The sequence below is a fragment of the Oncorhynchus keta genome, chromosome 25 (genome assembly GCF_023373465.1).
Source record: "Oncorhynchus keta strain PuntledgeMale-10-30-2019 chromosome 25, Oket_V2, whole genome shotgun sequence".
NCBI classification, from domain to species: domain Eukaryota; kingdom Metazoa; phylum Chordata; class Actinopteri; order Salmoniformes; family Salmonidae; genus Oncorhynchus; species Oncorhynchus keta.
In genome coordinates, this window is record NC_068445.1 from 29,055,607 (window position 1) to 29,067,764 (window position 12,158).

The window sequence follows — 12,158 nt, forward strand, 5'->3', positions numbered from 1 at the left end:
TTCAAGACTGTTGGAAAAGTATTCCAAGTGAAGCTGGTTTAGAGAATGCCACAACGCTGTCATCAAGGCAAAGGGGGGCTATTTTGAATAATCTCAAATATATTGATATGTTTAACAATTTTTTGGTTGCTACATGATACCATATTTTTTGAATATTTTTATTTAACCCTTGTTTTACCAGGCAAGTTAACTGAGAACACATTCTCATTAACAACCTGGTGAATACTTACAGGTGGAGATTAGATGAATGAGCCAACTGTAAACTGGGGAAGATTAGGTGGCATGAAGGCCAGATTGGGAATTTAGGGTTGCACAGGGTTGCACTGGGTTAACACCCCTACTCTTACGATAAGTGCTATGGGATCTTTAGTGACCACAGAGAGACAAGACACCTGTTTAACGTCCCATCCGAAAGACGCACCCTACACAAGGCAATGTCCACAATCACTGCCCTAGGGAATTGGGATATTTTTTTTCCGACTTTAGACCAGAGGAAAGGGTGCATCCTACTGGCCCTCCAACACCACTTCTAGGAGCATCTGATCTCCAATCCAGGGACTGACCAGCACCAACCCTGCTTAGCTTCACAAGCAAGCCAGCAGTGGGATGCAGGGTGGTATGCTGCTGTCTTGCTATTTTATAGTTTTGATATCTTCAGTATTATTGTACAATGTAGAAAATAGTACAAATAAAAAATAAGTAGGTGTGTCCAAACCTGTGACTGGTACTGTACCTCTTCTTCACGGTTCTGATTTCATTAAAGCTTTGATTCAAGCAATTATACGGTTAAAAATATTTTAGACAATACAAACCCAGCCAAAATCCCAGCCTTAACTACACTGAACGACACAGAACATTAACCTTAGCTATGAAAGGTGGACCAATGCAGTTTCCCGGTCTGGTGTGTTGCTCAGTGATGCAGCAGCAAAGACACAGAGCATGAGAGCACAGCGTTCACTGATAACAGAGCATGAGAGCACAGCGTTCACTGATAACACAGAGCATGAGAGCACAGCGTTCACTGATAACACAGAGCATGAGAGCACAGCGTTCACTGATAACACAGAGCATGAGAGCACAGCGTTCACTGATAACAGAGCATGAGAGCACAGCGTTCACTGATCACAGAGCATGAGAGCACAGCGTTCTGATCACTGATAAGCACAGAGCATGAGAGCAGAGCATGAGAGCACAGCTTCACTGATCACAGAGCATGAGAGCACAGCGTTCACTGATAACAGAGCATGAGAGCAGCGTTCACTGATAACAGAGCATGAGAGCACAGCGTTCACTGATCACAGAGCATGAGAGCACAGCGTTCACTGAGAGCACAGCGTACTGATCACAGAGCATGAGAGCACAGCGTTCACTGATCACAGAGCATGAGAGCACAGCGTTCACTGATCAGAGCAGAGATAACAGAGCATGAGAGCACAGCGTTCACTGATCACAGAGCATGAGAGCACAGCGTTCACTGATAACACAGAGCACAGCGTGAGAGCACAGCGTTCACTGATCACAGAGCATGAGAGCACAGCGTCACTGATCACAGAGCATGAGAGCACAGCGTTCACTGATCACAGAGCATGAGAGCACAGCGTTCACTGATCACAGAGCATGAGAGCACAGCGTTCACTGATAACACAGAGCATGAGAGCACAGCGTTCACTGATAACAGAGCATGAGAGCACAGCGTTCACTGATAACAGAGCATGAGAGCACAGCGTTCACTGATCACAGAGCATGAGAGCACAGCGTGATCACAGAGCATGAGAGCACAGCGTTCACTGATAACAGAGCATGAGAGCACAGCGTTCACTGATCACAGAGCATGAGAGCACAGATCACAGAGCATGAGAGCACAGCGCTCACAGAGCATGAGAGCACAGCGTTCACTGACAGAGCATGAGAGCACAGCGTTCACTGATAACAGAGCATGAGAGCACAGCGTTCACTGATAACAGAGCATGAGAGCACAGCGTTCACTGATAACAGAGCATGAGAGCACAGCGTTCACTGATAACACAGAGCATGAGAGCACAGCGTTCACTGATCACAGAGCATGAGAGCACAGCGTTCACTGATAACAGAGCATGAGAGCACAGCGTTCACTGATCACAGAGCATGAGAGCACAGCGTTCACTGATAACAGAGCATGAGAGCACAGCGTTCACTGATCACAGAGCATGAGAGCACAGCGTTCACTGATAACAGAGCATGAGAGCACAGCGTTCACTGATAACAGAGCATGAGAGCACAGCGTTCACTGATAACAGAGCATGAGAGCACAGCGTTCACTGATAACACAGAGCATGAGAGCACAGCGTTCACTGATAACAGAGCATGAGAGCACAGCGTTCACTGATAACACAGAGCATGAGAGCACAGCGTTCACTGATAACAGAGCATGAGAGCACAGCGTTCACTGATCACAGAGCATGAGAGCACAGCGTTCACTGATAACACAGAGCATGAGAGCACAGCGTTCACTGATAACACAGAGCATGAGAGCACAGCGTTCACTGATCACAGAGCATGAGAGCACAGCGTTCACTGATAACAGAGCATGAGAGCACAGCGTTCACTGATCACAGAGCATGAGAGCACAGCGTTCACTGATCACAGAGCATGAGAGCACAGAGAATACACTGATTACAGAGGCCGTCAATCCACAATACACAACAGCATGGGAGCTTTGATCTTGAAAGCAGCTGAAAAGGTAAAATAGAGCCGTAGAAAACAAATATTTGCCTCAGCTACCTCCAGCAACCTATTCCCCTGGATGCCATTTTTGGAGGCTGCTTATTTTGTTCATGTAGGGAAATGAATAACTACTAATCCCCCTATCGAGGATTGCATGCACGCTACAGTGGGTAATACAGTAATACATTTTACTGGTCTGCATGGTGTATTTTTTTTATCTCTCTTTCTCTCTCTCTCTTGGGTGTTTTGATATTTATGTAAACTCGTAGTCATCAAAGAGACCTCGATATGTGAGAAATCCAACAGCAACGTTATTGCTCAAAACAACTGAACATAGGACATGTTTTTACCTAAAGCATTGAAGCTGGATCAACAAGGCATCTCAAATAGATTAAATGGACAATACAGTTATCGTATCTTATAGTATAGAACTGTAGCTAAAAATATAGGACTCAAAGTGGGATAACTAATATATTTTTAGCCACCTGGGGCGGCAAGTAGCCTAGTGGTTAAAGCGTTGGACCAGTAACCAAAAGGTTGCTAGATCAAATCCCCGAGCCGACAAGGTAAAAATCTGTCGTTCTGCCCCTGAACAAGGCAGTTAACCCACTGATCCTAGCCATCATTGTAAATAAGAATTTGTTCTTAACCAACTTGCCTAGTTAAATAAAAGTTCAATAAAAAAATAGACCTTCTACCACAGTTTCCCAAATTAGAGAGATGAACCTGGAGAAGACTCCTCTAAGTAAGCTGGTCCTGGGGCTCTGTTCACAAACAGTCCCCACAGAGCCCCGGGACAGCAACACAATTAGACCCAAACAAATCCTGAGAAAACTAAAAAAATATTACTTGACACATTGGAAAGAATTCACCAAAAAACCTGATAAAACTAGAATGCTATTTGGCCCAAAACATAGAGTACACAGTGGCAGAATACCTGACCCAAAAGTAAAGAAAGATTTGACCATGTACAGACTCTGTGAGCATAGCCTTGCTATTGAGAAAGGCAGACCTGTCTCTCAAATAAGACACAAAATGAGGTGGAAACTGAGTTGCACTTCCTAACCTCCTGCCAAATGTATGACGACATGTTTCACTCAGATTACACAGACAAACAATTTTGATAAACTCCCATATCTGTTGGGTGAAATACCACAGTGTGCCATCACAGCAGCATTATTTGTGACCTGTTGCCACAAGAAAATGGCAACTAGTGAAGAACAAACCACATTGCAAATAGAACTGATATTTATTTTCCCTTTTGTACTATTTGCACATCGTTACAACACTGTATACGATTTGTACTATTTGTATACGATTTGTAATTCATTATTTTGGAACTTTTGAGTGTGATGTTTACTGTTCATTATTTCACTTGTTTGGCAATGTAAACATGTGTCCTATGCCAATAAAACCCTTAAATTGAATTGAGAGAGAGAGACACAGACAGACAGAAGAGATGGAAGGAAGGAATGCAGAGGAAGAGAGAAAGAGAGGGTGGGACAGAGAGGAGGGGAAAGGGGAGGAGAAAGAGAGTGAAAGACAAACACAAAAGAGAGGAGGAGGAGAGAGAGGGATAGAGCTCTTTCTCTACAGGGGTCCTTATCAGGTCCAGAGGAGAAGATCTCTTTGACTGATAGCTGGCAGACAGACTAATCACTGTTAAGACCTGAGACTGAGGCTCTCCCAATCCAACACTACTGCAATGGCCCTGATCTCACCGCCACCATCTCCCCACAACACCAATGGATCTCAACGTCAAAAGCCCAGCGTATGCACATTGATATGATAATATTACATAAACCCTTATTTCACGGAAGTATGATACTGTAGCCACTGATTGTGCAGAAAGCTGATGAGACACAAATGCTGCAAATCTTTATGCAGAACAGAAAGCACACCTGCAAATAGCTTGTCTGTTTGTTTCTTTGTCTTGGCTCAGTGAAAGCTTTTAGTCAGCATAGATAGGCACACAGATGCTAGCAAGCACAAACCCAATTGCGCATCACCACCACCCATTTCTCCTGTAGTTCCTCTCAGACAAGAAGGAAGACTTTAAGCACAAGCATCACAACCCACACGTATCTCGTGTGGCTCAGTTGGTAGAGCATGGTGCTTGCAAAGCCAGGGTTGTGAGTTTCATTCCCACGGGGGACCAGAAGAAGATGGAGAATAATAAAAGAAAGTATGAAATGTATGCACTCACTACTGTAAGTCGCTCTGGATAAATGACTAAAATGTATCAACTGGTGTTTGATGGCAGAACATAATTGCAGGTGTCAAAATACCATTTACACGGGAGACATGTTGCACCCTATTCACTTAGTAGTGCACTACTTCTGACCAAAGCCCACTATGACATCAATTCAATGTCTATTCCACATTGGTTCAACATAATTTCATTGAAACACGTGGAAATAATGGCACCCTATCTACTGGGTAGGGTGCCATTTGGGATATAGTCTAAATGTGCTCTTTTAACAGAAAGCCGCTCTGCTCTGACAACCTGTGGCTTTCAGTTCATTGTCACTTCGACGCCGGTTGGTTCAGTCAAGCAGAAATGTGTTACTACATATCTATTCATCACTCTGACAAGAGGCCAGAAGGTCAAGACACAGTGGTAGGAATCAATAACAGGAATGTCCATTAAGACAGAAAGGTTTAACACTCCTCTGATTGTCAGTGAGTGCATCGAAGGCAGAGATGATTTGAGAACCTATTTATGGGGCCATGCATTTTTCAAAAACTTCCACTCTGTTATCCAATTCTTATACTATTGTAAAAGTTTGAAATCATCATCATGATAGTGAGATGTATAACGGACACTACTACACTCTTAGAAAAAAGGGTTCCAAAAGGGTTCTTCGGTTGTCCCCATTGGGTTCCAGGTAAAAACCCTCTATGCAAAAAGAACCCCAAAAGGTTCTACCTGGAGCCAACAAGTGTTCTTCAAACGGTTCACCTATGAGGAAAGCCGAAGAACCCTTTTAGGTTGTGTTTAGCACCTTGTGTAGAGCCAGTGTAGTACTCACATTGTCTGTTCTGAGTTTCTTAGCTGGGCAGCCTCCATCCACGGGATGTAGCATGTAATACAGTCGTACTTTATTGGCATGTTTCCGACTCTAGAAAGGAAAAAAGGGGAGATAAAACACAATAAAGGTTAGAAACATCATGAAAAGACCATCATTCATGTTTTTATTGATCTGAAGCCCCCCAAAGCTTTGACATGAATTGCATGTCTAGATTAAAGATAAATAAATTAAATGTTTATATTGCATGTATTGAACGTCTTACAAAAGCAGAGCCATACTGTGCATCTGAGAACTGTGTGGTTGAATGATTCAGACTTACTAAAAGATTGTATTATAGAAAGAAAAACCTGGTGACTGACCCAATGGCACACTATTCCCTACATAGAGCCCTATGGGCCCTCAAAAGTAGTAACCTATATAGAGAATTTATACAGTGCCTTCGGAATGTATTCAGACGCTTTGACTTTTTCCACAATTTGTTATGTTAGTCTTATTCTAAATTCTATTAAATAAAACATTTTCCTCAGCAATCTACACACAATACCCTATAATTACCAAGCAAAACTGGTTTTAAATTATTGCAAATGTATTACAAGTAAAAAACAGATACCATATTTAAATACCAACTATTCAGACCCTTTGCCATGAGACTCAAAATTGAGCTCAGGTGTATCCTGTTTCCATTGGTCATCATTGAGCTGTTTCTACAACTTGATTGGAGTCGACCTGTGGTAAATTCTATTAATTGGACATGATTTGGAAAGGCACACACCTGTCTTTATAACACTCCCACAGTTGACAGTGTATGTCAGAGCAAAAACCAAGCCATGAGGTCGAAGGAATTGTCCATAGAACTCAGATACAGGATTGTGTCAAGGCACAGATCTGGGGAAGGGTACCAAAACATTTTTGCTGCATTAAAGGTCCACAAGAACACAATGGCCTCTATCATTATTAAATGGAAGAAGTTTGGAACCACCAAGACTCTTCCTAGAGCTGGCCCCCGGCCGAGCGGAGCAATAGGTGGAGTAGGGCCTTGGTCAGGGAGGTGACCAAGAACCTGATGGTCACTCTGACAGAGCTCTAGAGTTTATCTGTGGAGATTAAACAACCTTCCAGAAGGATAAACATCTCTGCAGCACTCCATGAATCAGGCCTTTATGGTAGTGGTCAGATGGAAGCCACTCCTCAGTAAAAGGCACATGACAGCCTGCTTGGAGTTTGCCAAAAGGCACCGAAAGACCCTCAGACCATGAGAAACAAGATTCTCTGGTCTAATGAAACCAAGATTGAACCCTATGGCCTGAATGCCAAGGGTCACGTCTGGAGGAAACCTGGCACCATCCCTACGGTGAAGCATGGTGGTAGGATCATGCTGTGGGGATGTTTTTCAGCGGCAGGGACTGGAAGCCTAGTCAGGATCAAGGCAAGAACGAACGTTCCAAAGTACAGAGAGATCCTTGATGAAAACCTGCTCTAGAGCACTCAGGACCTCAGACTGGGGCAAAGGTTCACCTTCCAACAGGACAACAACCCCAAGCACACAGCCAAGACAATGTGGCTTCGGACACAGCCAGAGCCCAGACTTGAACCCGATCTAAAATCTCTGGAGAGACCTGAAAATACCTGTGCCGCAATGCTCCCATTCCAGCCTGCCAGCCTGACAGAGCTGAGAGGATCTGCAGAGAAAAGTGGGAGAAACTCCCCAAATACAGGTGTGCCAAGCTTGTTGTGTCATACCCAAGAAGACTCAATGCTGTAATCACTGCCAAAGCTGCTTCAACAAAGTACTGAGTAAAGGGTCTGAAAACTTAAGTAAATCTGATATCATTAAAAACAATTATATATATACACATTTACTAACTTCAAAAACTTCTGTTTTTGCTTTGTCATTATGGGGTATTGTGTGTAGATTGATGAGGGGGAAAAGTATTTAATCAATTTTAGAATAAGGCTGTAATGTATCAAAATGTGGAAAAAGTCAAGGGGTCTGAATATTTTCCGAAGGCACTGTATATACTGAACAAAAATATAAACACAACATGCAAAAGTGTTGGTAACCATATTTCATGAGCTGAAAGATCCCAGAAATGTTGGGTACAAACAATGTTAGTGAGCATTTATCCTTTGCCAAGATAATCCATCCACCTGACAGGTGTGGCATATCAAAAAGCTGATTAAACAGCATAATAATTCCACAGGTGTACCTTGTGCTGAGGACAATACAAATATGCAGTTGTGTCACATAACACAATGCCACAGATGTCTCAAGTTCTGGGGGAGCGTGCAATTGCCATGCTGACTGTAGGAATGTCCACCAGAGCTGTTGCCAGATAATCTAATGTTAATTTATTTACTATAAGCTGCTTCCAACATCTTTTTAGAGAATTTAGCATTACCAGGCCCACAACCGCAGACCACGTGTAACCACGCCAGCCCAGGACCTCCCCATCCGGCTTCTTCACCTGCGGGATGGTCTGAGAACAGCCACCCGGATAGCTGATGAAACTGTGGCTTTGCACAATCAAAGATTTTCTGCACAAGCTGTCAGAAACGTCTCAGGGAAGCTAATTTGCATGCTCGTTGTCCTCACTAGGGCCTTGATCTGACTGCAGTTCGGCGTCATAGACGAATTCAGTGGGCTAATGCTCACCTTTGATGGTCACTGGCACACTGGAGAAGTATGCTCTTTACGGATGAATCCCGGTTTCAACTTTACCGGGCAGATGGCAGACAGCGTGTATGGCATCGTGTGGGTGAGCAGTTTGCTGATGTCAAGGTTGTAAACAAAGTGCCCCCTGGTGGCGGTGCGGTTATGGTATGGGCAGGCTTAAGCTACGGACAATGAACACCATTGCATTTTACTAATGGCAATTTGAATGCACAGAGATACTGTGACGAGATCCTGAGGTCCATTGTCTTGCCATTAATGCGACGCCATCACTGCTTGTTTCAGCATAATAATGCCCAGCCCCATGTTGCAAGGATTTGTACACAATTCCTGGATGCTGAAAATGTCTCAGTTATTCCACCTGCATACTCAGACATATCACCCATTGAGCACGTTTGGGATGCTCTGGATCAACGTGTACAACAGCGTGTTCCAGTGTGGTCCTTCTGTAGCTCAGTTGGTAGAGCATGGCGCTTGTGACGCCAGGGTAGTGGGTTCGATTCCCGGGACCACCCATACGTAGAATGTATGCACACATGACTGTAAGTCGCTTTGGATAAAAGCATCTGCTAAATGGCATATATTATTATTATTATTATTATTCCAGTTCCAGCCATTGACGAGGAGTGGGACAACATTCAACAGCCTGATCTATGCCGTCGTCCTGCATGATGCAAATGGTGGTCAGATCAGACACTGACTGGTTTTCTGATCCACGCCCTTACCTTTTTTTTTTAAAGGTATCTATGACCAACAGATGCATATCTGTATTCCCAGTCATGTGAAATCCATAGGTTATGACCTAATACATTCATTTCAATTGACTGATTTCCTTAAATTAAATTAACTGTAACTTAGTAAAATCTTTGAAATTGTTGCATGTTGCGTTTATATTTTTGTTCAGTGTACTGTATATAGAGAGAATATACACTGAGTGTACAAAACATTAGGAACACATTCACAATATTGAGTTGCCATTCCTTTTGCCCTCAGAACAGTCTCAATTCGTCGGGGCATGGACTCTACAAGATATCGACAGCGTTCCAAAGTGATTCTGGCCAATGTTGACTAATGCGTCCCACAGTTGTGTCAAGTTGGCTGGATGTCCTTTGGGTGATGGACCAGTCTTGATACACACGGGAAACTGTTGAGCATGAAAAACCCAGCAGCGTTGCAGTTCTTGACACAAACCGGGGCACCTGGCACCTACTACCTGGTTCAAAAGGTACTTAAATATTTTGTCTTGCCCATTCATCTATACTGATTGAAGTGGATTTAACAAATTACATCAATAAGGGATCATAGCTTTCACCAGGATTCACCTGGTCAGTCTATGCCATGGAAAGAGCAGGTGATCCTAATGTTTTGAACAGTGTATATGTATTGAGAGAGAATATATGGTGCCATTTCGGACCCAGCCCCTGTCTGACACTGGATTCCATTAATAATTACTGCAGCTTCCATTAAAGGAGCAAGAGGCCCTTATCACATCACAGACCCATTGATCCCTCCACTTTCGCAGCAAACAGAGCAGCTTTTGGGCTAGGGTGGGGATGGAGGGATGGAAGAAGGAAAAAAGGGGTGAGGTGAGAGGGTAGAGTGATGGAGGGCAATCGATTCCCCATTCAGTTTATCTTCAAATAATTCCACTCGACTGCAGGTTTAAAAGCTCCCAAAAATTAAGGAAGGGATCAAAGGGGTTGAAGTGTTTCAATGCAGGAATGACTTTTAAAAACCTTAATTTCATCTTGAAGAGAGAGGTAGTTTCTCTTTCCACTCTGATGCAACAAGGAAGAGCGCCCATGCAGCGTGACAGTCAGACAGACGACTCCCAGATTGTCTTTACAGAGATGCAGGATGCATACCAAATGGCACCCTATTCCCTATATAGTGCACTACTTTTGACCAGGGTCCAGGGCTACAGTAAAAAGTAGTGGCCTATATAGGGAATACAGAGTAATTTAGGACACAACCACAGAGATGGCAGACAAACATATATTTTCAGCTCAGATGGAGGAGAATGGTCCTGAGAAATCTATTTGTTTTTCTTGTCTTTCTTGTTTATGGCTGGGCTAATGCACCCTGAGCCTGAGAAAGGAACGATCAGGCATCAGTGGCAGGAGGAAGGTTATTGGAGACTCAAACACATAACAGGAAGGGAATGAAATGATCATTCAGAGGCTCTCTCTCTGCCAATCTCTCAGTATGCTCCGAGAGCATTTTCCTCTGATAGTCCCTTCCTTTGATATCATTTGTGACACTCTCCTTATTCTGCATCCATCTGCACCGTCTGATATGAGCTAAGGGGCTGTTCTACTTTTACTAACTGGAGCATTGGAACACAGCCTACATACAACCAACCCAATAGCTAGAGAAGACCTAAATGCACTGAAAGACACCAACTGCCCACAAGGATCTGTTCAAAAGTAGTGCACTATGTAGGGGAAATGTTGCCATTTGGAGCACAAACTATAAATGGGGATAGGAGCCTGGGGGAAGTCAGAAGAACATACAGTTGTGGAGGATGAGTGAAAAGCCAATGTGAGAAGAGTGAAACCTGCTCATAGAGAACCTCCACTGCTGATGGCATTGGTGATGATATCTCCATGGGGAGTCTAAAACTCCAAAGGCAACAGACACTCCTTGGCAGTGCTGTATTGCATATGGGCTAGTAGTATATGCCCAACCGAGCTTGCCTTGTTTTCCTCTTGAAAGTGACCAGCCGCTGCTGCCGATATAAATAAACAGCTGGTAGCAGGAAGGAAGTCCCAGGTGCCTTTATTTTTACAGAGTTGACATAATCAGGCCAGGAAAAAAATCCATATTGCATTACCACTACATCAGTGAGTTGATTATAGAGGCTATAAGCTCTCTGTGCCCTGGTGGGGATACCTCTGGATATAATATACTCTCTGCCCAATGGACCCTGGGCAGATTCCCCAGCACATCCACCCTCTGGTCTGGTCCTTGTCTGCCCACTAGAGGCAGCATGAGTCCCAAATGACACATATGGTGCACTACTCTGGTCAAAAGTAGTGCACTAAATAGGGAATAGGGTGGCAGTTGGGAGGTAGACAGAGACCAGTGGGCAAGACTGCATGAAACAAAATAATACAAATAACACAATAATACAAATATCATAGCATTTTCATGAACTTACAATTTTCTATTAATCTAGATCCAACAACATTCATTTTTGTTTTTATGACTGGCATTCCTATATATTTTTTTGTCATGTTAGATGCTACAAGTCAATACTGCTTGCTCACTTACAGCCATAATGTGACCTGTTAGCAACATCTGCAGTCATCATAGTGAGCTAACTGCTTGCTAATATGGCTGTTACTGTTATGTAACGCCATGTCATGGTAGACAGGGGAACTAATTGGAGCAATTTAAATGAGCCAACCCTGAAGTTTGTTCTGATTTTGCTCGGACAAGTGGGCTTGCTGGGTAATGGAGCAGGCTAGCAGCCCTTGAGGAGTCCTCATAAAGAAATCAGAATCAGACAAACCAGCATTGATACAGAGTGGGTCAGGTAAATTCCAGAGAGAGACACTCCAGAGAGGATGGGGCTGTGGCTGAGCGGCTGTCACGTCGCTGAATCCCCTTCCTGTCAGTGTGTGTGTGTGTGTGTGTGTGTGTGTGTGTGTGTGTGTGTGTGTGTGTGTGTGTGTGTGTGTGTGTGTGTGTGTGTGTGTGTGTGTGTGTGTGTGTGTGTGTGTGTGTGTGTGTGTGTGTGTGTGTGTGTG

The 12,158-nt window shown here is 43.7% G+C and overlaps 1 protein-coding gene across 1 annotated transcript in view; it reads right to left on the reverse strand.

The window, feature by feature from the left end:
• LOC118358501 (zinc finger matrin-type protein 4-like) overlaps positions 1 to 12,158 on the reverse strand; it is a 199,084-nt gene that overhangs the window by 118,110 nt on the left and 68,816 nt on the right. The window contains exon 3 of the mRNA XM_035736400.2: positions 5,736 to 5,825. Coding sequence (XP_035592293.1) covers positions 5,736 to 5,825 — 90 coding nt within the window. The remainder of the gene's footprint in view (positions 1 to 5,735; positions 5,826 to 12,158) is intronic.